This window comes from Protopterus annectens, chromosome 13.part0 (genome assembly GCF_019279795.1).
Source record: "Protopterus annectens isolate FY-2018-M chromosome 13.part0, PAN1.0, whole genome shotgun sequence".
Classification (NCBI taxonomy): Eukaryota; Metazoa; Chordata; order Ceratodontiformes; family Protopteridae; genus Protopterus; species Protopterus annectens.
The window spans coordinates 164,965,214-164,991,946 of record NC_056747.1 but is presented as its reverse complement, the minus strand read 5'-3'; the positions used below and the strand labels follow the sequence as shown (position 1 = coordinate 164,991,946).

Below are 26,733 nucleotides of genomic sequence, written 5' to 3'. Positions count from 1 at the left end.
TGAAATAATTCCTGCTTTAAAACCTTAGCTTTGGCCAGCTAAGAACTTTGTTATATTCAACTGGACGTATAAGAGAATTTAAGTACCTTTATCTGCACTTTTTTTAAAAAAAATACAGTATTTAATTTGATTTAAACTGTGTATGAAGGAGTGTTGAAGGAATATTTAACTGAAGTTATTCTGCTCTTCAGTAACTTGAACTGAAGCTAGTGTTGGCTGAATTTTGTTATTTGCTAGTAATTACAGGTGTGGGGGTAGCCACATTCTTTGATTTCCTGTCCTTGCATATTTAACTGGTGCATGTGAAATAATTCCTGCTTTAAAAACTCAGATTTGGCCAGCTAAGAACTTGGTTATATTCAACTGGAAGTATAAGAGAATTTAAGTACCTTTATCTGCACTTTTAAAAAAAAAATACAGTATTTAATTTGATTTAAACTGTGTATGAAGGAGTGTTGAAGGAATATTTAACTGAAGTTATTCTGCTCTTCAGTAACTTGAACTGAAGCTAGTGTTGGCTGAATTTTGTTATTTGCTAGTAATTACAGGTGTGGGGGTAGCCACATTCTTTGATTTCCTGTCCTTGCATATTTAACTGGTGCATGTGAAATAATTCCTGCTTTAAAACCTCAGCTTTGGCCAGCTAAGAACTTGGTTATATTCAACTGGACGTATAAGAGAATTTAAGTACCTTTATCTGCACTTTTTAAAAAAAAAAAATACAGTATTTAATTTGATTTAAACTGTGTATGAAGGAGTGTTGAAGGAATATTTAACTGAAGTTATTCTGCTCTTCAGTTATTCCCACCCACCCGCACTGTTTTTGTTTTGGTGTTAATCTTAGTGGCATTGAAACTGCCCGCCCCTCAGCCTGCCTCTGGGCCCATCTCATTTGCTCACTCAACTGAGTGCAGTGAGATCATATTCTGATTTCAGGCACTCCTACTGTGTACAAAGAGAGCATCGGGGAAATAGAAAAAAAAATTAAGCTTATTTCCTGCCTTTCTTGTTAAGTGGTATAGACTATTTGTAGGCTTCTGAGCCCCCAAGCCCTTCTGTGTTTGAGGGAAGCCTTCTAGCTTGTTTTTTTTTCTTATAACTAGCCAGTTTTCTAGTTTCAGCACTTAAAATCTGTTTCTTTGATCTCAGCACTTGTTCAGAAAAAAAAAAAAAAAAATTCAGCTGCTTTTACTGTACTTGTGTTTCTACCTACTTCATTTTACTTTTGCATCATCTTAAAAATACTCTATTGTATTTATTACTGCTTGGTGTAACTCATTCTAAGCATTTTGGTTTAAACACTTGGGCTTCGGACCAGTTAGTTGTTTTGCACTGAGAGGGTTTGTGGTCTGCACTGTTGTGGCAGAACAGGTAGCTTACATCCTTCTAGGTTGAGAACTGCTGATTGAGGGCTCAGTGTCTGTTATTCTAAAAGTGTATTAATTCTGGTTTAAGCACTTGGGCTTTCAAGCCAGTTATTTTACATTAAGAGGGTTCGTGGTCTGCACTCTTGTGGGAGGAGAGGCTGGACTCTGCCCTTCTGAGCTGGGAATTTCTGGTTAAAGGCTTATAGTGCATGCATATCTGAACTGTTTCTTACTGAAGTTGGTGCGCCTTGTTTGCTGTGGCATAGACTGGATTCGGGCCTGCTGGATCTAGCTTTGTTTGTGTAACTTGAGCACTAATCCAGACATTCTCTAAAGTATTCAATGGTATTTATTACTGCTTGGTTGTAACTTGATTAAAGTGTAGCTATCATTCAAGTCTTTTGGATTAAGCACTTGGGCTTCAGACCAGTTGTTTTACATTAGGAAGGTTTGTGGCAAGCACTGTGGTGCAGGACAGGTAGCTTTCATCCTTCTAAGTTGGGAACTGCTGATTTAGAGCCCAGTGTCCAAGTGTGTTAGTTCTGGTTTAGGCACTTGGGCTTCAGGCCAGTTATTTTACATTAAGAAGGTTCGTGGTCTGCACTCTTGTGGGAGAAGAGGCTGGACTCTGCCCTTCTGAGCTGGGAATTTCTGGTTAAAGGTTTATAGTGCCTGAATATTTGAACTGTATCTTACTGAAATTGGTACACCTTGTTTGCTCTAGCATAGACTAGATCCAGGCCTGCTGAATCTAGCTTTGTTTATATGCTTGTTGTTTGTTTGCTTGTTATTTCCCTGGAAGCTAATTCCACCTAATACGCAACTTCTCAGCGCTTCTGTGGATCACTAGTGATATCTGCATTGCTTACTGTACTTATTTCCTTGTTTCACTTGAAAGAAAGTTACTGTTTGTCGTTTTGCATTTAGTTACTTGTAACACATTGCACTCAAGTTACCTGGCACTTGCTCACTAAAGCAATTATATAAGTCAGCACTAAAAATTAAAAGCACTACACCCTCACTCCCCACTGGCCCTTGTTTTCAATTAAGGATTTCCCAATATTATTCTAGCATGTCCAAAGGTCAGTTGTCAATCTCCTCTCGGTCCAGCTGGTGAATCTGGGAATCTTGAGGCAATGTTATAACTGCCTCATGTACACAGACAACCCTCTCCTCCTCCCACATAACACAAATACTTGCGAGAGATGCAGCTATTTAGCCAAACTGGAGGCTGAGCTCTCTCAACTCAGTACTGGCAAGACCAGACAGGAGGAGAAGGCAACTACACACACCACAAAACCAGCCTCACATAATGCTACCACTCCACTGAATCAAACACATAAACACACAAAGACATACTCGGAGGCTCTGAGTAAAAATTTACCTAAACAGCAGAGGCCTCCAAAGCAGACACCCAAACAACTGCTACCTCAAGACACCCCACAAGCAACACATAAACCACAAAAGCAGTGTGCAAAGCAGTCACGGCCCTTAAGGCCAAATACAACACCAAACACATAGGTGACTCCATAGTCAGACACACTGACGTCCCACTCACCAGGCTGAACAAGGAGAGGGTCACAGTAAGCTGCCTATCGGGCGCTAGAATCCGCCACATAACATAAGCACTCGGGTCACTCCATGGCAAGTACAAATATGACACAGTCATTGTCCATGCTGGTGTGAATGACCTGAGACGTACCTCCCTGGACTACATGAAAAGAGACATAGAGGAGCTCTCTGATTATGTAGCCCAGGCAGGTATGACCCTAACTCTGAGCAGTATCCTTCCTTCACCAAGAATGATGCCACAATATAGAGACAAGATGATCAGCTTTAACAATTGGCTTAATGTCTGGTGTTATTCAAAGGGGATCCAGTGTCTGTCTGCCTGGGATGACATGCTTGACAAGCCACGCTGCTTCGCAAGGGACGGCTTGCACCTGTCACCCCTGGGATTCCGGATATTGGCTAAGGCTCTTGCCACCCCCATAGTGCCTTTTTTAGGCAAGGCTCAAATTCTAAACCTACCACCCTAGAAAACAAAAATGGGAAGAAACTGAGGGTAATGCTGCTCAATGCCAGAAGTCTAAATCTCAAAATGCACGCACTCGAGGCCCTTCTCAGTATGGAGAACATCGATGTCTGTGCTGTAACTGAAACTTGGTTCAAGGCTCCTGAGAGCACCCCGGCACTATTAGGTTTTACCTCATATCATGCGTTCCGGCCCAAAACCCGGACCACACCACAAAAGGAGGGGGTGTATCCATATTCATAAAGGATACCCACACCTTCAGGTTGGTGGCAACGAACGAAGCTTCGGAAACCATCCAGGTGCAACTAACCATAGGCAAAACTGCTCTACAAATTGTAGCATGCTACAGGCCACCCTCAAACTCAGGAACCCCACACAGCCTTCCTGAAGACACTGGAGGGTATAAATGTATCTCCAAACACCATCATATTGGGTGACTTCAACTACCCGAATATAGACTGGGAACATTACTCAAGCCCTAACTTTCTAGCCCAACGTTTCCTGGAGTTCATAAATTCAAATGCCATGGAACAGCTAGTCACTGTTCCCATGAGAGGAGAAAATATACTAGATCTCATTGTCACAAACATGGGGACAAAATGCTCCACACCGGAAGTATATCCCTCATTGGTGAGATCTGATCATAAACTAATCTCACTGGAAATCCACATCCCGCCCCCACCCCAAACAAAAAAGACCATAGTGAAGAACTTCTCTAAAGCAAACTTCACACTACTCAAGACTGGTGTGGTATCCTTCAAGGTCCCTGAGCCAGTGGAAACCACAACCCAGGCTGCAGAAGCCCTTACAAATGCCTTCTATGAACACCTCCAGGACTGCATGGATCAGGCAATCCCAAATAAAACCAAGACTCTTTCCACAAAGGGCAAACGTCCAGTCTGGTGGACCCCAGCCATTAACAAACTTTACAATAAGAGGAGAAAGCTATTACATGATAGAACAAAATCCATAAAAGGGAAGTCACCCCTGATCATTATTAGTAAAAAAATACGAGCACTCATAAAATCAACTAAGGCCAATTTTGAGAGAAAAATTGCCATGGATTCAAAGGACAATCATAAGGCCTTTTTCAGCTATGTTAGGAACCTGGGTGGAAACTCCCAGATATGCTCAGAATTAGTCCAAAATGATACAAAAATCACTGAACCCACAGACATTGCCAACATACTGGCAGACCAGTTCAGTGCAAACTTCACCCCCCTCCCCCCCTAAAGGAGAGATAACTATCCCAGCCGAGTGTAGCCTCCCGGACATCTCAAATGCGCAGGTGAAAGCTGCTCTCTCTAAAGCTGAAAACACAGCATCAATGGGGACCGGATGGTGTCCCCGGCTGTGTGCTACACAAGCTAAATGAGGAATTAAACCCGCACATAAGGCAGCTGTTTAATCTCAGCCTTACCACAGGATACGTGCCCAAGGAGTGGCGTACGGCAACTGTGGTCCCACTCCACAAAGGCGGCGCCTCTAAGGACCCTGGTAATTACCGCCCCATAAGCTTAACAAGTCTAGTCTGCAAAGCTATGGAGAGGATCATAATGGAGCTCATAAACAAAGATATAGGGGACTTGCAGACATTGGACCCGACCCAGTTTGGCTTTGCAAGGGAAGATCATGCCTTTTGAACTTGGTCGACTTCTTCGAAACAGTCACCAAGGCCATTGATGAGGGAAAGGCAGTCCATACAGCCTACCTTGACCTTGCAAAGGCTTTCGACACAATACCACACTCGGGTATTGTAGAAAAACTTACCAGCTTAAATGTAAACCCATATGTCACAAGATGGGTTGCAAACTGGCTTGAGGACAGAACCCACAGGGTTAGAGTTGCTGGCGCTATGTCAGACTCCAAGCCGGTCACAAGTAGTGTCCCACAGGGCTTGGTCCTTGGCCCCCTATTGTTTGGCATCTACTTCTCAGAAGTACAGGCCAACATGGGAGGACTTTGGCTGACAAAGTTTGCAGACGACTGCAAACTGGGCGCCATAGTGGAAAGTGCATCGGACACGGATATCCTTCAGAAGGGACTCACGGAAACAGATAGCTGGTGCCAGAGCCATGGCCTGAAGTTAAACACCAAAAATGTATAGTCATACCCTTCGGGAAAAACAAGGTAACCCCAAGCTACCATATAGGTGGCAATCCACTAAGCACAGAAGAGGTTATCAGGGACCTGGGGACCCAGGTTGACAGTGGCCTTTCTTTTGACACTCACATTGCTAAAGTGGTTAGAAAGACCTTCTACATTGCCCACCTGATCATGAAGGATTCACATCCAGATCTAGTGAGGTCATTGTTCCCTGTACTCTTCACTTATCAGACCAATGATCGAGTACAATGCCCCATTCGGGATGTATCTCACCCGACATCTGCAGCAATTGGAGAGACCCCAAAAGTTCCTCACCAAAAGGATAAAGGGACTCCAAAATCTGTCATATGCTGCCAGATTGAAGAAACTCCAGCTCTATTCAGTCGCATACCGTCTGCTCAGAGGTGACATGTGCCTGACATACAAGGCCATGTCCAACCCGGAATTAATGGACATGCTCCACCTCAAAAATCCAAATCCACCAAAACCACTAGAGCAAGCGACTTAAACCTTAGCACGGATATAAATAGGACGTGCTGGAGGGATAGATTTATCACTCAGAGACTCCCTATGCTGTGGAATAAAATCCCGGTCCATGTGAGGCAGAGCACCTCGCTGACTCTGTTCAAGAGAAATCTAGACCTGTGGATGGGAGATCGTAGGTTTACCCCGGGAATCATCTCTGTGTCACTGCTGGACAGAGGCACAACAAACTAATGGGCACAGTATTTTTTCATATAAGGGGTGGCGTAAGCCACAAAAATTTGGGCTAGGCTTATAAATGCCTTAGGGCAGATAGCCTAGTATAAACCTATATATGTATGAACTAGTATGAACCTAAGGTGTGAGTATCTTTGATGAATATCAATACTCCCCCTCCTTTTGTGGTTTGGTCCAAGTTTTGGGGCCGAAAAGCATGGTATGAGGTATAACCTGGTAGTGCTGGGGTGCTCTCGGGAGTCCTGAACCAGGTTTCTGTTACTGCACAGATATTGATGTTCTCCATGCTAAGGAGAGTTTCGAGTGCGTGCATCTTGAGGTTTAGACTTCTGGCGTTGAGTAGCATTACTCTTAGTTTCTTATCCCTTGTGATACCTATGGAGGTGGGTTTGTCTTTTGAGCCTTGCCTAAAAAAGGCACTATGGGGGTAGCAAGAGCCTTTGCCAATATCTGAAAACCCAGGGGTGACAGGTGCAAGCCGTCCCTAACAAAGCATCGTGGCTTGTCGTGCATATCATCCCAAGCTGACAGGCATTGGATCCCCTTTGAATGACACCAATACTTAAGCCAATTGTTGAAATTGATCAAATTGTCTTCATATTGTGGCATCATTCTTGGTGAGGGTAAGATGCTACTCAAGGTCAGGGTCATACCAGCCTGGGCTACATGCTCAGAGAGCTCCTCTATGTCTCTTTTCATGTAGTCTTGGGAGGTACGTCTCAGGTCATTCACACCAGCATAGACAATGACTGAGTCATATTTGTACTTGCCTTGGAGTGACCTGAGTGCTTGTGTTATGTGGTGGATCCTAGCGCCATACAGGCTGCTTACCGTGACCTTCTCCTTGTTCAGCCTGGTGAGCGGGACGTCAGTGTGCCTGACGATAGTCACATATTACAAGTGTATCAGGTGTGTTTTTTAGCCTTAAGGGCTGTGACTGTTCGGCACACTGGCTTTGTGAGATATGTGTTGCACGTGTTTTGTTTTGGGGTAGCGGTTGCTTGGGTGTCTGCTTTGGAGGTCTCTGCTGCTTAGGCAGATCTTTATTTAGAGCCTCCGAGTATGTTTTTGTGTGATTGTGTTTGGTTTGCTGTCGTGGTAGGTCTGTGAGAGACTGGAATTGTAGTGAATGTGGTTTCCTTCTCCTCCTGACTGGTTATGCCAGTACTGAGTTGAGAGAGCTTAGCCTCCAGTTTGGTTATATGGTTGCATCTCTCACATGTGTTGGAATTTGTTGGGAGGAGGAGAGGGTTGTCTGTGTACATGAGGCAGTTGTATCTACTCTATCTTCCTGCTATACTTGCTGTCAAACACCTCTATAACATAAAGTAAATCAAAGAAGTAACAGTTTCCTGGTTACACGCTAAAGCACGCTTGCTTGATAAATTGAAAATGCAGCAGATAAACTATTTAAACAAGCGGTGATCGAGAGAGAGAATTACAGTTCGTTCAAAGAATGCTCGTAGTAGTCCACATAACATATATCTGTGTTTGAGGGAAGCCTTCTAGCTTGTTTTTTTTTCTTATAACTAGCCAGTTTTCTAGTTTCAGCACTCAAATCTGTTTCTTTGATCTCAGCACTTGTTCAGGGAAAAAAAAAAAAAAAAAAATTTCATCTGCTTTTACTGTACTTGTGTTTTTACCTACTTCTTTTTACTTTTGCATCATCTTAAAATACTCAATTGTATTTATTACTGCTTGGTGTAACTCATTCTAAGCCTTTTGGTTTAAACACTTGGGCTTCGTACCAGTTAGTTGTTTTGCACTGAGAGGGTTTGTGGTCTGCACTGTTGTGGCAGAACAGGTAGCTTACATCCTTCTAGGTTGAGAACTGCTGATTGAGGGCTCAGTGTCTGTTATTCTAAAAGTGTATTAATTCTGGTTTAAGCACTTGGGCTTTCAAGCCAGTTATTTTACATTAAGAGGGTTCGTGGTCTGCACTCTTGTGGGAGGAGAGGCTGGACTCTGCCCTTCTGAGCTGGGAATTTCTGGTTAAAGGCTTATAGTGCATGCATATCTGAACTGTTTCTTACTGAAGTTGGTGCCTTGTTTGCTGTGGCATAGACTGGATTCGGGCCTGCTGGATCTAGCTTTGTTTGTGTAACTTGAGCACTAATCCAGACATTCTCTAAAGTATTCAATGGTATTTATTACTGCTTGGTTGTAACTTGATTAAAGTGTAGCTATCATTCAAGTCTTTTGGATTAAGCACTTGGGCTTCAGACCAATTGTTTTACATTAGGAAGGTTTGTGGCAAGCACTGTGGTGGCAGGACAGGTAGCTTTCATCCTTCTAAGTTGGGAACTGCTGATTGAGAGCCCAGTGTCCAAGTGTATTAGTTCTGGTTTAGGCACTTGGGCTTCAGGCCAGTTATTTTACATTAAGAAGGTTCGTGGTCTGCACTCTTGTGGGAGAAGAGGCTGGACTCTGCCCTTCTGAGCTGGGAATTTCTGGTTAAAGGTTTATAGTACCTGAATATTTGAACTGTATCTTACTGAAATTGGTTCACCTTGTTTGCTCTAGCATAGACTAGATCCAGGCCTGCTGAATCTAGCTTTGTTTATATGCTTGTTGTTTGTTTGCTTGTTATTTCCTGGAAGCTAATTCCACCTAATACGCAACTTCTCAGCTTCTGTGGATCACTAGTGATATCTGCATTGCTTACTGTACTTATTTCCTTGTTTCACTTGAAAGAAAGTTACTGTTTGTCGTTTTGCATTTAGTTACTTGTAACACATTGCACTCAAGTTACCTGGCACTTGCTCACTAAAGCAATTATATAAGTCAGCACTAAAAATTAAAAGCACTACACCCTCACTCCCCACTGGCCCTTGTTTTCAATTAAGGAATTCCCAATATTATTCTAGCATGTCCAAAGGTCAGTTGTCAATCCTCTCCGGTCCAGCTGGTGAATCTGGGAATCTTGAGGCAATGTTATAACTGCCTCATGTACACAGACAACCCTCTCCTCCTTCCACATAACACAAATACTTGCGAGAGATGCAGCTATTTAGCCAAACTGGAGGCTGAGCTCTCTCAACTCAGGACTGGCAAGACCAGACAGGAGGAGAAGGCAACTACACACACCACAAAACCAGCCTCACATAATGCTACCACTCCACTGAATCAAACACATAAACACACAAAGACATACTCGGAGGCTCTGAGTAAAAATTTACCTAAACAGCAGAGGCCTCCAAAGCAGACACCCAAACAACTGCTACCTCAAGACATCCCACAAGCAACACATAAACCACAAAAGCAGTGTACAAAGCAGTCACAGCCCTTAAGGCCAAATACAACACCAAACATACTTGTCATAGGTGACTCCATAGTCAGACACACTGACGTCCCACTCACCAGGCTGAACAAGGAGAGGGTCACAGTAAGCTGCCTATCGGGCGCTAGAATCCGCCACATAACACAAGCACTCGGGTCACTCCACGGCAAGTACAAATATGACACAGTCATTGTCCATGCTGGTGTGAACGACCTGAGACGTACCTCCCTGGACTACATGAAAAGAGACATAGAGGAGCTCTCTGATTATGTAGCCCAGGCAGGTATGACCCTAACCCTGAGCAGTATCCTTCCTTCACCAAGAATGATGCCACAATATAGAGACAAGATGATCAGCTTTAACAATTGGCTTAATGTCTGGTGTCATTCAAAGGGGATCCAGTGTCTGTCTGCCTGGGATGACATGCTTGACAAGCCACGCTGCTTCAAGGGACGGCTTGCACCTGTCACCCTGGGATTCCGGATATTGGCTAAGGCTCTTGCCACCCCATAGTGCCTTTTTAGGCAAGGCTCAAATTCTAAACCTACCACCCTAAAAAACAAAAATGGGAAAAACTGAGGGTAATGCTGCTCAATGCCAGAAGTCTAAATCTCAAAATGCACGCACTCGAGGCCCTTCTCAGTATGGAGAACATCGATGTCTGTGCTGTAACTGAAACCTGGTTCAAGGCTCCTGAGAGCACCCGGCACTATTAGGTTTTACCTCATATCATGCGTTCTGGCCCCAAAACCCGGACCACACCACAAAAGGAGGGTGTATCCATATTCATAAAGGATACCCACACCTCCAGGTTGGTGGCAACGCATAAGCTTCGGAAACCATCCAGGTGCAACTAACCATAGGCAAAACTGCTCTACAAATTGTAGCATACTACAGGCCACCCTCTCAAACTCAGGAACCCCACACAGCCTTCCTGAAGACACTGGAGGGTATAAATGTATCTCCAAACACCATCATATTGGGTGACTTCAACTACCCAAATATAGACTGGGAACATTACTCAAGCCCTAACTTTCTAGCCCAACATTTCCTGGAGTTCATAAATTCAAATGCCATGGAACAGCTAGTCACTGTTCCCACGAGAGGAGAAAATATACTAGATCTCATTGTCACAAACATGGGGACAAAATGCTCCACACCGGAAGTATATCCCTCATTGGTGAGATCTGATCATAAACTAATCTCACTGGAAATCCACATCCCGCCCCCACCCCAAACAAAAAGACCATAGTGAAGAACTTCTCTAAAGCAAACTTCACACTACTCAAGACTGGTGTGGTATCCTTCAAGGCCCGGAGCCAGTGGAAACCACAACCCAAGCTGCGGAAGCCCTTACAAATGCCTTCTATGAACACCTCCAGGACTGCATGGATCAGGCAATCCCAAATAAAACCAAGACTCTTTCCACAAAGGGCAAACGTCCAGTCTGGTGGACCCCAGCCATTAACAAACTTTACAATAAGAGGAGAAAGCTATTACATGATGGAACAAAATCCATAAAAGGGAAGTCACCCTGATCATTATTAGTAAAAAATACGAGCACTCATAAAATCAACTAAGGCCAATTTTGAGAGAAAAATTGCCATGGATTCAAAGGACAATCATAAGGCCTTTTTCAGCTATGTTAGGAACCTGGGTGGAAACTCCCAGATATGCTCAGAATTAGTCCAAAATGATACAAAAATCACTGAACCCACAGACATTGCCAACATACTGGCAGACAGGTTCAGTGCAAACTTCAACCCCTCCCCCCTAAAGGAGAGATAACTATCCCAGCCGAGTGTAGCCTCCCGGACATCTCAAATGCGCAGGTGAAAGCTGCTCTCTCTAAAGCTAAAAACACAGCATCAATGGGACCGGATGGTGTCCCCGGCTGTGTGCTACACGAGCTAAATGAGGAATTAAACCCGCACATAAGGCAGCTGTTTAATCTCAGCCTTACCACAGGATACGTGCCCAAGGAGTGGCGTACGGCAACTGTTGTCCCACTCCACAAAGGCGGTGCCTCTACGGACCCTGGTAATTACCGCCCCATAAGCTTAACAAGTCTAGTCTGCAAAGCTATGGAGAGGATCATAATGGAGCTCATAAACAAAGATATAGGGGACTTGCAGACATTGGACCCGACCCAGTTTGGCTTTGTCAAGGGAAGATCATGCCTTTTGAACTTGGTCGACTTCTTCGAAACAGTCACCAAGGCCATTGATGAGGGAAAGGCAGTCCATACAGCCTACCTTGACCTTGCAAAGGCTTTCGACACAATACCCCACTCGGGTATTGTAGAAAAACTTACCAGCTTAAATGTAAACCCATATGTCACAAGATGGGTTGCAAACTGGCTTAAGGACAGAACCCACAGGGTTAGAGTTGCTGGCGCTGTGTCAGACTCCAAGCCAGTCACAAGTGGTGTCCCACAGGGCTCGGTCCTTGGCCCCCTATTGTTTGGCATCTACTTCTCAGAAGTACAGGCCAACATAGGAGGACTTTGGCTGACAAAGTTTGCAGACGACTGCAAACTGGGCGCCATAGTGGAAAGTGCATCAGACACGGAGATCCTTCAGAAGGGACTCACGGAAACAGATAGCTGGTGCCAGAGCCATGGCCTGAAGTTAAACGCCAAAAAATGTATAGTCATACCCTTCGGGAAAAACAAGGTAACCCCAAGCTACCATATAGGTGGCAATCCACTAAGCACAGAAGAGGTTATCAGGGACCTGGGGACCCAGGTTGACAGTGGCCTTTCTTTTGACACTCACATTGCTAAAGTGGTTAGAAAGACCTTCTACATTGCCCACCTGATCATGAAGGGATTCACATCCAGATCTAGTGAGGTTATTGTTCTCCTGTACTCTTCACTTATCAGACCAATGATCGAGTACAGTGCCCCATTCGGGATGTATCTCACCTGACATCTGCAGCAATTGGAGAGACCCCAAAAGTTCCTCACCAAAAGGATAAAGGGACTCCAAAATCTGTCATATGCTGCCAGATTGAAGAAACTCCAGCTCTATTCAGTCGCATACCGTCTGCTCAGAGGTGACATGTGCCTGACATACAAGGCCATGTCCAACCCGGAATTAATGGACATGCTCCACCTCAAAAAATCCAAATCCACCAAAACCACTAGAGCAAGCGACTTAAACCTTAGCACGGATATAAATAGGACGTGCTGGAGGGATAGATTTATCACTCAGAGACTCCCTATGCTGTGGAATAAAATCCCGGTCCATGTGAGGCAGAGCACCTCGCTGACGCTGTTCAAGAGAAATCTAGCCCTGTGGATGGGAGACCCCGGGAATCATCTCTGTGTCACTGCTGGACAGAGGCACAACAAACTAATGGGCACAGTATTTTTTCATATAAGGGGTGGCGTAAGCCACAAAAATTTGGGCTAGGCTTATAAATGCCTTAGGGCAGATAGCCTAGTATAAACCTATGAACCTATGAACCTATAAGTTTATTAGTTGAAATAACAGACGATAAGCACTTTCACTAGCTTGTAGCTTCTTCAGATCTTTAACACAAACCATAAAATCCATGCGCCTTATATAGTGACGCCAATTAAAATCAGTTAATTAATTTTTACAGAAGTGCTACTCTAATGATTGGACATAAAATAAATAAGTAGATAAATAGACATAGGATAATCTATTGTGAACAGAAGTTATTAAATGGTAAGCATTGCATCTAATATAATAATATAGTGCATACAGAAAAGCAACAACAACGTCATATATTATAAAAAGTGTGGTCCACATTCATTAAAAAGGGCAGAGCTCAGGAATACCTTATAAAATTTAGATAAATAACAGCATCAAGTATAGTAGGATATTATGAACATAACATCTGAAATACTAAAATCACATATATAATATACTTGTTAAACTAGTTTGGATAGCTAATAGTATGTAAATATGTATGAATTATACATCTATAACAACTATATCTGCATGTGTAACATATGAAATCTTTATACTTGTCACTATTCTTATGATTGTGGTTGGAACATATAAAAACTGTATAATAAATATATAATAATAAAATATGTATGAATATATGAAAAAAAGCATATGCTATAAGTGTGAATATATCTATATAGATAAATAAATAAATAAATAGATAATTAAATACATAAACATATAAAATCATCTATCTGCATATGTTGAATTTAAAACGTATGTTAAAAAATATATGTTATGTGTTAAAAAATTGTATGTGTACATTATGGTCTATGTTTGTAAATGAGTGTGTATGTATGCATATTTATTATTTATTATACTGTAATGGCTTACTATATTATAATTATATATTAAAATTAAAATTTGATATGCCTTCGTTTCTTTAACTGAGGTCTAATGGATGCTCTCTCATTTAGTCCATGGCCTTTATCAGCCCTCAACATAATGATCCATCTACTCTCTCTGTCTTCTGTATGATTCATTATGTCTCCTCCTCTTACGTTCACATTAATTTTCTCTAGGACTCTAAACTTGAAAGTGTGTTGAGAGTTTGTTTGCATCACGTTTAGCTAAAGCATTCTGTACATTGCCTTTCTTTATATTATAACAATGTTCCCTTATCCTGTCACGTAAAACCCTATTGGTTTTACCAACATAAAAACATGAACATAAATCACATACTGCAAGATAAATAACATCTGAAGTCATACAATCAGCATTTATCTGAGTGTATACTTCTTTATATGTATCTGGGTGTATGAGTACTATGCTAGAGTCTATTAGTGGACAAAAATTGCAATGTCCACAAGCCTTTGTGTAATGATTAACATCTAGAGATATATTTTTCTTAGACGGATAACATAATAATCTCTTAAGGTTCTTCTTATTCTTATATGTAAAAGAGGGATGGTCACCCACAATCATTGATAATAAGGCATCTGCTTGTAAAATATTCCAATTTTTTGAAATAATATCTCTGACCTGTTTATTATCTGCTGTATATGAAGTCAGAAACTTGATAGTTGCTTTGGATTTATCTTTAACATTCACATCACTGGTCATCTCAGTTCGTGGCCCAAAGTAAGGGGTACCTGTTGTTGATCGTAGAGTTAATACATTATTAATTTGCTTAATAATCTCATCAGATTGATATCCTCTCTCAGCAAATTTTTCTTTCAGGTCATTCAGGTCTGTACAAAAACCTTTATCATTCGAATTGAGCCTAGACATTCTTAGTGCTTGCCCTTTCATTATATTATTAAACACATGTCTAGGGTGCATGCTAGTTCTAAATAACAATGTGTTCCTGTAGCATGATTTTCTAAAAATTCCAGTATTGAACATACCACAATCTAACTTCTCTACATATAGATCTAGGAATTCAATCTTTTTTACTGAATGGTTCATCGTGAACTTTAAACATGATGTTATATTATTCATAATCACAGCAAAACTATTCAGTTCATCTATTGAGCCATTCCAGAATATAAACACATCATCCACCAAACGTCTATAAAATTGCACATGTTTCTTGTACATAGGTTCTTCAAACAATAGATGCTCTTCCCAATACGCTAAAAACATATTGGCGTAGCTATTGGCACAAGGAGTGCCCATAGCTACGCCATCTAATTGTTGATAAATATTATCATCAAACATAAACGTATTATTTTCTAGTACTAATTCAAGAAAATGTACTAATAAGTCAATTAATGTGCTGTTGTAGGTGCTATGTTTCAAAAGATAATTATTAACATAGGCTAACCCAAGCTCATTCGGGATGACTGTAAATAGTGATTGTATATCAAAAGTAACTAAAATCAGATTCTCTATAGACTCTATTTGATTCGTGGTATAATATAAGTCTATTAAAAACTGCTTCGAGTCACGCAACACAAATTCATTGTCATTTAATATGCACCTTAAATGTTTTTCTATAAAAACCGAGAGGTGTTCAGTAACCCATCCCTGCCCAGAGACTATCGGTCTCATGGGTGGTTTACTTGTACTCTTATGTACTTTGGGCAGTCCATGTATGATTGGAATGGTGGGCATCTTAACAAATAGATACTCAAATTCATTTTTATTTATCAAATTACTCATAAATATCTACCAGAGTATTATGTACATATGTACACATATCATAGACCTTATTAAAATCAATTCTAATGTAAAAAATATCATTCAACATATTAATCATTTCAGTTTGATAATGTGTAGTGTCCATTGCCACTATTCCTGAGCCTTTATCTGCAGGTCTTATTATAATATTCAAATCATTCTTTAAATTATATAAACTCTGCCTTTCTTGGTATGATAAATTATTGTAACACATATGCTTAGAATTGCTTACATCATTTCTATGGTAGTAGCTATATATTTCATCTTCTGTAGTACGTAGGTATGCCTCAAGTAAAGGATGGTTAACTGGAGTAAATTCACTCAAATTTTTAAAAACAAAACTATTCATACTAGTAGTTACTCCATCATTAACCTTATTGTCACCAGTGTCATTATAGATATATTTGAGCATGACATTTCTACAAAACATTCTTACATCTATAATGGTATCTGCCAATGTACTAGTACTATACGGGATAAAACTCAGACCCTTAACTAATAAATTAATATCATTTTGTGACAGTGGAACACTTGATAAGTTATATATTAAGTCTTGTTGTGGTTTGTCCACATTTTCTTTAATGTCGTAGTGTGTGGTAATTCTCCTGACAGTTTCCTTTTCTGTCTCCCTCGGCTGACTGACCGTGTTCTGTTTAAATTCTTCTCTTGGCGTATTGCTAAAGGGAAAGTTAAATTTATAGCTCCGCCCTTGTTGTTCCCATTTACCTTTGGTCTAACAACCTGTTCCTGAACATTAACCTCTTTATTTGTATTTTTAAGAACATTAACAGTAGGGTATAGATTTACTCCCTGATTCATGCTGTCATGAGTTATATGTATGACATCTAAAGAATCATTACATACAGTTATTTCATCATTAATGACTGCTGAACCAGTGGAAGAACTGGAATCAACAGTTAGAGCATTAGGTCCATTATATTCAATGTCAGCAATAGAGGCCTCTCCTGGAGTATTAGTCGAATTAGGGCCATTAACAGAATGTAAAAGCACTTTATCAGTTCTCAAAGTATTCAGTTGCTGTTTGAAAGTTAAACTGTTCTGACTAGTATATGTATTGGGCGTGTGCACCGGAATGCGTCTTTCCCAAACAAACACTTGCCCTGTTTTAAAGTCTTGTATATCTCTTGAGACTTTACTTTGCTTCTGCTGAAACAATTTGCGTTCATATGCAGAAACGCAATCAAGTATATTGTCAAAAAGGCTATGTATATCTGCTTCTGTAAATTCCTCGAACAGCTGTTGCTGTAGTTCATTTATTTTAACAATTAGTCTCTTCCTCCGGTTTAAAGAAATTAATTAGAAGTTGTAAGTACTTACGGCTTGTGTCAATGTTTATCTGCTGCCACAGTGTGAGTAGTTCGGGATATTCATTTCCTTGACTCTGCATGGAAAATACTCTCAGCCCATGCGGTATGATGGCATTATCCAGACAAAACTGAAAATGCTGCCGCTGCATCTGAAGACGCTTCAATTTATAAAAATGTTTCTCGATGTCATTAAGTATCAGGTTAGCTTTTTGTAAATCCACATCTCGTTCCCTTGCATCCGTTGGCGTTTGTTCACCTGCTAGTGACCACAATGTGGTAAGGGTACCATCCAAATGTTGTCTAAATCTTTCTTCAATTGCTGCCTTGCACCGGTGTTCACTTCTGGGCTTATATGGAAGTTCTATTTCCGTCATACCGTCACAATATAGTTGGCGTCTGCTCACTCGCTCTCGTTCACGTAACCAGTCAGCTTAAACAAGAAGTAAATCAAAGAAGTAACAGTTTCCTGGTTACACGCTAAAGCATATGCTATAAGTATAAGTGTGAATATATATATATATATATATATATAGATAAATAAATAAATAAATAGATAATTAAATACATAAACATATAAAATCATCTTTATATGTTTATGTATTTAATTATCTATTTATTTATCTATCTATATATATATATATATATATATATATATATATATATATATATATATTCACACTTATACTTATAGCATATGCTTTTTTTTCATATATTCATACATATTTTATTATTATATATTTATTATACGGTTTTTATATGTTCCAACCACAATCATAAGAATAGTGACAAGTATAAAGATTTCATATGTACACATGCAGATATAGTTGTTATAGATGTATAATTCATACATATTTACATACTATTAGCTATCCAACCTAGTTTAACAAGTATATTATATATGTGATTTTAGTATTACAGATGTTATGTACACAATATCTTACTATACTTGATGCTGTTATTTATCTAAATTTTATAAGGTATTCCTGAGCTCTGCTTTTTAATGAATGTGGACCACACTTTTTATAATATATGACGTTGTTGTTGCTTTTCTGTATGTATTATATTATTATATTAGATGCAATGCTTACCATTTAATCACTTCTGTTTACAATAGATTATCCTATGTCTATTTATCTACTTATTTATTTTATGTCCAATCATTAGAGTAGCACTTCTGTAAAAATTAATTAACTGATTTTAATTGGCGTCACTATATAAGGCGCATGGATTTTATGGTTTGTGTTAATGATCTGAAGAAGCTACAAGCTAGTGAAAACGCTTATCGTCTGTTATTTCAACTAATAAACCTCTATAACATGTATATATTAATGTAGCCTGTGAATGTTGGTTAACTCACTATCTTATATGTACCACACATCTATATGACGTATAAAGATTGCGTACTCTATATTTTGTGTAATTGAACCTTTTGGTTAACGTCTTTTTCTTGTTAATGATTTTACTGCTCTGGAGCTTTTCTTCCCGGGCCTCCACTGAAAATGGCCATATATCTAGTTGGACTCTCCCGGTTAACAAATATAAAATAAATAAAATAAAAACTCTAACAAACATATACTCTTGACTGAATATTAGTCAATAAAGTCCCTCACTCACACTTAGCTGGCTGTTTACCAGACAGCCTCAGTGACCACACTCCAACATTCCTTCTGAGACGACACTTAAATTGTGCTTAACCCATTATCTATAGGCAAATCCGAAATAGGGTAAACTTTAACCCTCTCTCCTTTATCTCATCCCTTCAAAAATGTGATTGGACACCACTGAAGTACCTCAATCTGGATGAAGCCATCCACTTCTTCAATAGCACCTTCCTAAACATCGTAAACAGATATGCCCCCATAAGAAATGCCAGAATCAAAACACAGTACTCCCCTTTCCTACAAAAAAGCAACAAGGCACTAATGAAAATCAGAGATGAGGCCTGGGAGCACTGGTGCGTAACAAAAAAACCCTTCTCTAGACAGTCATTCCTAGAGTTGTGCAACAAGGCTAAAAAGCAAATAAAAGAAGATAAAACCCAATATTATCAGTCTGCCCTAAACTCCTCCCATCACTACCCTAAGCAGTTCTGGTCCACAATAAATTCCATTCTCCATCCAAGTAAAGTAGGCACCCGCCCACCTACCACTACCCCTTCCTCCAGCAGTATTACCGACTCATTCAGTAAACACTTTACTGAAACCATAATGTCTTTGACTAAACAACACAACCCTCTACCACCCTGCCTGCATCAAAACCAAGTACTCTGCCCACAGTCTTTTCTTTTTCATCAGTGCCTACCTCCTATAAAAAAAATTTGTATTGAAACTAAAGCCTACAAAACTTGCAGCTGACAATCTCCCCTCTGAATACCTAAAAATAGCAGCAGAAGCCCTAGGTTATCCAGTCGCTTTCTTAATCGGTCCTTAGCAGAAAGCTATGTCCCCACACTGTGGAAAATATCCTACATCATTCCCCGCCATAAAGGTCTCCTCCACTGAACTTTCCAGTTACTGCCCAATAGCTATCCTTTCCCCACTTTCCAAGATGTTTGAGCAATGCATCCATTCTCAAATCTGAGACTACCTCTTAGCTAATAACCTCCTCTCCAGCACCCAGCATGGCTTCAGGCCATACCACAGCACTACTACCACCGCCATGCTCTCTTTCACTAATGCTGTCCATGATAAAAAAATAATGCCTGTTCTCCTCTGTTATATTTCTAGATCTATCCAAGACTTTTGACGTGGTCTTACTCAAACTGCTAATCTCTGTTCTCACTAACCTATCCTTTTCCCAATCAGCTAATGATTGATTTCACAACTTTCTAACTGGCTGCCAACAATCAGTTGTCTGGCATAATGACCTATCTCCTTGACTTCCTGTAACACTCTGTGTTCCCCAAGGCTCCATCCTTGGTCCCCTACTGTTCTCACTCTTCACCAGTGATCTATTCACAGCCACCAAGCATGCTTCTCTGACACAGTATGCAGATGACTTCACCCTCATCTGCTCAGCCCCGGCTATACCTGAATTTCACAAAATCACACAGGAAGCCTTTTCATCTGTAGAAAACTGGCTATCTAATGCCCAGTTATTACTCAACCAGAGCAAGACTAAACTTATCTTCTAACCCACTAAATCTAACCCAGTTATCCCCCACTTTAATATTATAGCCAAAGACAATACCGTTATCTCCACAACCGAACACACAAAACTACTTGGTGTTGAGATTGATAATCTCGGATTTGACACTTACATTTTCTCTTACCATAAAAAAGGTTCAGAAAAAAACTAGGTGCATTGTACAGAAACAAACAATTCCTCACCAAGACGGCCAGAATTTCTGCTGCTAATTCCCACCTAATCTCCACTTTATGCCTCTCCTATACTTGCATACCTTATACAAACAGACCTAAACAAGCTAAGGGCTTGCTACAGTAAAATTGCTAAGTTTGCCACTGGTGCATTTTATCGCAGCCACCACTGTATCTCACTTAGAGAACTTGACTGGCTTGAACTCTCTCACCTTCTTCACCTGAATCAGCTATCCCTTGCCCACAAGTTAATAAACCATCCTCATAAAGTCCCATCCCCTCAAAACCTTCTCCAGCCCTACTGCTTCACTAAACCTCTATGCTCCAGCAGCAAAAATCTATTTCTAGTGACCAAACCCAAGAACTCAGCGGGAGAAGCACTATTCTCCTGCGTCATATCCAGATTATGGAACAATCTTCCCCCCTCTGTAACCACACTATCTTCTTGCAATCACTTCAAGACTACACTAAAAACTCATTTAAAAAGTCTCTGGTTATGCCCATGCACCAATCCCGACTAGTAACCCTTCTTTTACCTCCCCTTCCTCTCCCCTCCCCCTAGCTACCGTGCATCACACAGTCTGATCATTGCATTCCTTCCCCTGCAGGCTCTGGCTCACTCTTTATCCTCCCCTTCCCTCCGTACTCATTCTCTCAGACCTGTTATAACATGCTTAACTACCTCACTTAATCTCAAATCCAAATACATATCCAACTGACTTGCACCTAGCTTCCTGTCGCTACCATGTATACTACTATCTCAGTCTCCTCTTACTCCACTATTTTCACCTTCCATCCCATTAGCCTTTCTAGCTTGTTCCACCTTTGTTTGGAGCATCTGCTTTATATCTGAGTTTAGTGCAATATTTGTGTATAAGATTTAGGTTTATGAGTTTAGAACAGTATCCGTTTGAGCTCAGTACTATCTGTATATACATCCTACCTTTTTTCCTAGCCTCTAGCTAGATATTTGTATATCTGTTCATTACAATGTTTCATATTGTATGTATATCTAATGTTTGCTGCAGTATGTATTATTTGCTATTGTATGTATATTCAGTTGTTCATGTACTCTGCTGCTTATTTATTGTTCTGTGGAGTTTTTCTCCCCAGGCCTCCACTGAAAAAGGACCTGTGTCCAGCTGGAATTTCCCGGTAAACAAATGTAAATAAATAAATAGAGGGGTTAGAATCAACATATTAAATCCAACAGCTAATATTGCAGCCTCCTGCAGAAATGTGTATCTGCCCAAACGGTTTATGAGGCTACTTCTCAAATGCTATCTTAATTTTCTCTAACCTTATAAACTGGGCTTCCAGTACTGTGGTAGAGCAGGACTGGTTTTTGCTGTTCTGGAGATCTTACTGTAACCAGTACACTTATTTCTGGGAACTGAAATGATACTTTCTGGTATTTTCCCATAGAACTGTATAATCATTTGGCAATGATCATTGTGATGTACATCGTACAGTTGTATGATTACACTCACCATGACTGTAGTTTTAAAAATGCAGTCATTGCTGCAGGACATGCTGCCTACTGTCTCTGTACCTTCCTCCTCTTTGGCTCCATGTTATAGTATAGGTGCGTCTTTAGTTAAGTATCAGTAAGATACTGCATTTGATTTATAGTGTGTTGTATTGTATTACTGAATTTACTGAGTGCGAATGTAGCTGGAGAACACTGCAGTTTGTCATGTCTTACTTGACACTTGATGTCAAATAAGTGCTTTCGACGTAAAGTGGGCATTTGAATCGGCGAATCATAATCTACTTGTAGCACTAGAAATTTTCCATGTCAGCAGTAGGGTTGTAAATTGGTTCTGTAGCTGATTACATAATAGAATTTCTATAGTCAAACATGGCAGTACTACATAAGGTAATGGACCTTTTACAGCTGGAATGCCTCAAGGTTCAGTCCTGTGACCTCTTATGTACTCTGTATTCATTAACAGCCTACCATTTGATGTAGCATATCTCGAGTGTACTTTATGCAGCACAGATGATGATGATATAGTACTCCAGTCTGACAATTCTATTCCAAACCCATAGAAAAAATGCGACATGACTTCATTGTGGAACTGGCTGCCTGAATAGACCCTAACAGCATGCCTTCACCTAAGTTACCCAACAGTGATAACTTGGCATTATTGACCAACAGCTAAAATGTGCTGCCCATGTAAGCAATATCACATAAAAGTTACCAATAAGTTGGTACATATAACATACAGGTACTCAAACCCAATCACCACTGAATCCAGAAAAGCCCTGATATTGCAAAAGATAATGCTCAGATTAGAATACAGTCTACCCTTGTTTAAATTAAACCCTGTGAATAAAAACCCATACCTTACAATTAACAGTGAGCAAAATGTGCAGATTCATATCTGTGAGTGGCACAAGAGGACACTGTTAATCACTGGAAAAAGCAAATTGGAAGCCAGTAACCACCAGAGCCAATTGCTCAACTGATGCTACCGGCCTCTCTCTAGCACACAGAGCATCACAGAAAATTAACTTGCTCACAAGGTCAGTCTTTGCCAAAACAATAGGAGAAAAAGCCTTCTCAAAGTTTGCTCCAGCAGTGTGGAGCTCTCTACCTCAAGCTGTCAGGGAGCTTGAAAATGTTAAGTACTTCTAAAACAAAGATGGCTGAATTCTTTGCTAATGAACAGAAGTGTTACTGTTTTGATAATGGCTAATGGTCTGAAACCAAGAGTGAGCTCATGTAAACTTTGTCTAATGAATGCAAGGTTACTCATTACCTCATCAGTATAGTTCTCTTGGTGTACAAAGTTATTGAACCCACATACATATTGTATTTCCGTTTTTGTTGCTCATGATGTACATGTGCTGTTAATATTGTTATACCAATAATATGTGTCATAGCATTTTGTTTCAGTCTGTTGTGATGTATTGTGTATCACTTGCTCAAAACTTCATGGCCTGGGTTGTGGCTGAAGATGGTTTGGGAGTCATTCCACCAACCTGGTTAACGCAATGCATAAATAATGCTTTGAGAAAGATTTGTATTGATGCTTTACTGTGTCTGTTGTTGAATTATTTGTGGGTGTATTTAATGTCATCTCCGAGTTTAGTCTGTGTAGATTAAAGGGAGAAGGTTTTTGTTTTGCTAATTTTCCTTTTTCTCTTAGTTTGTGTGACTTTGGAGGCAGTACATTTAGATATTGAGAATATAGAGACAGCACACCCTTTATTGGTAGAATGCAGGGGAGGGCAGAGCCTACTTTTTTATTTTACTTATTTGTGTTTTTTAAATGTTTTGGTGTTTGTGCTTTCTGTGAACTGTTTTGATTCCCAGTGTAATGAGGCTCAATGTAATATGATGCACTGTTTTTTTTTCTCTCTCTGATTTTAGTTTGATGTACACAAGGGCTGTTTAGTATATTTCACACCAATTCTTTCTTTATATGGGTCCCCTAAGAATAATTGTACAGTATTTCCTTGCTTTTTTTTTCTGAACTTCCAGAAATGTAAAGAGTAAGGTGCCTACTACATTAATTCCGGCAACAGTTTTATTCGGAAGTCTGCTTTTATGGGTATCCTCACTCATTCAGTACTGTCATTCATGTTACAACATTGTTTAGTGTTTGTATAAGATTTTGTTTGGAACAGATCCAGGTTTTGTTTTCAACCTTCCTGCAGATTACTTGCTTTGCTATAATTGTGATGGAATTTTGAAGTGTTTGTGATTTTTGGAAGTACGTTGAATTTTTAAAAAAAATATTTTTATGGGCAGATAGGACAGGTCTTTATACTTAACTTACTAATGTCTTTTTTCTCCCCAGAGTGGCCTTGTTAGAAGAAACCAACAGAATGTCCCCTAATGCCTTAGCCATTGTCTTTGCACCTTGTATTTTGCGTGCAGAATATGCTGATCCATTGACGAGTATGCAGGATGTCTCCAAAACAACGATGTAAGTCTCTGAACTTTATTCTCATTATAACACAAGTTTGATTCCATGTTGCACAGGGATAAAGCCGTTACAGTGACACCAAGAACATAGGTCTGAGTTGTGGACTCTTATTGATAATGTTGGCAGAGGGAGGTAGAGCTAAACAGGCAAAAGTCAACTTTGGTATTTCAGGGAGTGAGAAAAACATCAGTGACAGGCACTATCATTGGTACTTCGCATGGAGGATGAACTTGGTGAAGCATGGTTGCACTTGCTTGGTCTGACTGTGTGCAGTGCACAGCAGCAGAGATGTAAAAGCAAGGGAGCTGGCATTAGAAAGTCATCAGTAGCTTTGTATTATGATACCTTCATGCTCAGTTTCTGCTTCTTGGGTACTAATTGTATCACTAATAAGGCCGACTCTCCCCATCACCATCATCAGAAATGGGAGCTCCTCTGGGTATGTAGAATAAAATGTGATACGTTCAAGTTGGTGGGGTCCAAACAATAGCTAAAAAATGACCACAGTTTTAACTGTATACAAAATTGTGTTATGAAGCTGTTACCCATGTGTAACCCCTTTGGCATCTTTGCTGTATATAAAAAAAAAAAAACATTAACAAAGTTTTTTTGTTGAGTGAATGGTATGGACTACTTTGATGTACAGACCCATCAAGGCATGAAACCTGTAGCTGCAGTGTAGGTGTAAGAATGTGGGAGGCAGTTGTCCATGGAGGAGAGCACTGCATGACATTAGAATACAACTTGTTTCTCAGAGTGGCACAGATGCAGTGGCTTTCAGTACCGCAGCAGCATGTCACATCTAAAAATATAGGTAAAGCAGACCTCTGTAGTCTGTGTACTTGCATTTCATTCCCTGCTGTCTTTATTTCAGATGTTCTTCGTGTTTCATTGTTGCAGTCATTGCATTTGAGTTATTTGCTTGCAGGTAGCTCTCAGTCGGCCTGATTAACAAAGTCTTGGGTTCTGCGTTGGTTGCTGTCCCTTCTTCCATGATGTCAGGTCATCAGGGGTATAAAATATGCAGCCAACGCCATTACATCAGTCTTTCTTGCCGTGCGGTGCCCGAAGCAGAAGCAGTTTTTAAGTGCCGGTCGGCCGACTCCTGAAATTTTCATTTTCGAGTTTCAGAACTGAAGTCTTCAACTAAAGCCAAGTACCTAGTTGGGGAAACTTTTTTTCTTGCTCCTTACTGATGTCAGTAAAAGTTAATAATTGCATTACTTGTGGAAAGCAAATACCTCATAAAGATTTTCATTTGTACTGTATTACTTGCCTAGGCCCTGACCACGACGTACCTCGCTGTCAGTTTTGTGCTGTATTTAATAAGCAAACTATCCGTTGTTGGTATATTTTTGCCTCTAAATATTTCATTTCTCAGTTTAATTATCCAGAAATGTCATCAGTTAGCCACCTGACTACCGGGATTACGAAAAAACGCAAAGATAAAGACAGAGACAGGCCGCCAAGGTCCAAAACTGTCAATGATGCTTTTCCTAAGCCGGTCGCCAGTTCGCCGGTACTCAGTGAGGCGCTTTCGCAGCCCCTGATACCAGCTACTTCTGATTCGCAGGCCTCTACTGAGACCTATTTGGAGTCCGGTATGCCGCAAGATACTTCATCTATGGAACCCGCGGATGTCTCTCCCTTGGATGGGTCCGGAGCCACTGTGCAGGCACCGGCTTCTGAGGGTGTATTCAGGCCTACGGACTTGCATATTAAACCAATGCCTCCTTCTTCCCTTAGGCCTAAAAAAACGATGCCCAAGCCACATGCTCAGGACTCTATACCTAAAAAACAAATGATAAGAATGGCTGAAGATTTAACAATTCTAATCAGGGGTAGCCAACTCCCCCCCCCCCCCCTTTGCTAAGAGGCCTAGGACTGAAGTTGTTTATGAATCTTCTGAAAAGGATTCTGTTTTTTCTGATGATCTGAATTTGCCCTTATCTACTTATGAAGACTCTGATGCAGCGGACTCCATTCCCTCTGCTTCCCCTCCAGAGGATTTTTCTTTTGGGGAAACCTTGCATATTGTAAGGGAGCATTTCCACTGGGAAAGCCAGGATTTTTCTGATTTAGAAAAGAGGCTTAGGGATTTCTTACTCCTACCTCAGCATAGGCCTTTAGCTATTCCTCCTGTACTAGACATTGTTGATGCTTTTTCGGAATCTAGTTTGGCCCCTGATTCCTTGCCTCCTGCTCCCAGAAAACCTGACATACTGCAGGGTCCCTAAGTCACACAAGTTCCTTTTTAAAAATCCTATTGCAGATCCAGAGACTATTTCACAGGGGCCCAAGAGCATTAAGGCTTCTACTGCTAAAAATCCTACCCCTTCTGATAGAGACTTCAGGGCGCTGGATAGATGGGGTAAGAAGGTTTACACTTCTGCAGCCTTGGCCATTAGGGCTTTAAACTGCCAGTGTCATATGTTAAAGTGTCAGCAACATGTTATTGGATTGCTTAAACAGAAAATGATGTTGATTCCTGACTGTGTGGAAAATAAAGAATTACAGGATTTAATGCATTCTGCTGAACAA

At 40.5% G+C, this 26,733-nt stretch overlaps 1 protein-coding gene across 1 annotated transcript in view; it reads left to right on the top strand.

The window, feature by feature from the left end:
• The window catches only part of MYO9B (myosin IXB), a 1,188,949-nt gene that overhangs the window by 1,013,873 nt on the left and 148,343 nt on the right, over window positions 1-26,733 (top strand). The window contains exon 35 of the mRNA XM_044054768.1: window positions 24,064-24,192. Coding sequence (XP_043910703.1) covers window positions 24,064-24,192 — 129 coding nt within the window. The remainder of the gene's footprint in view (window positions 1-24,063; window positions 24,193-26,733) is intronic.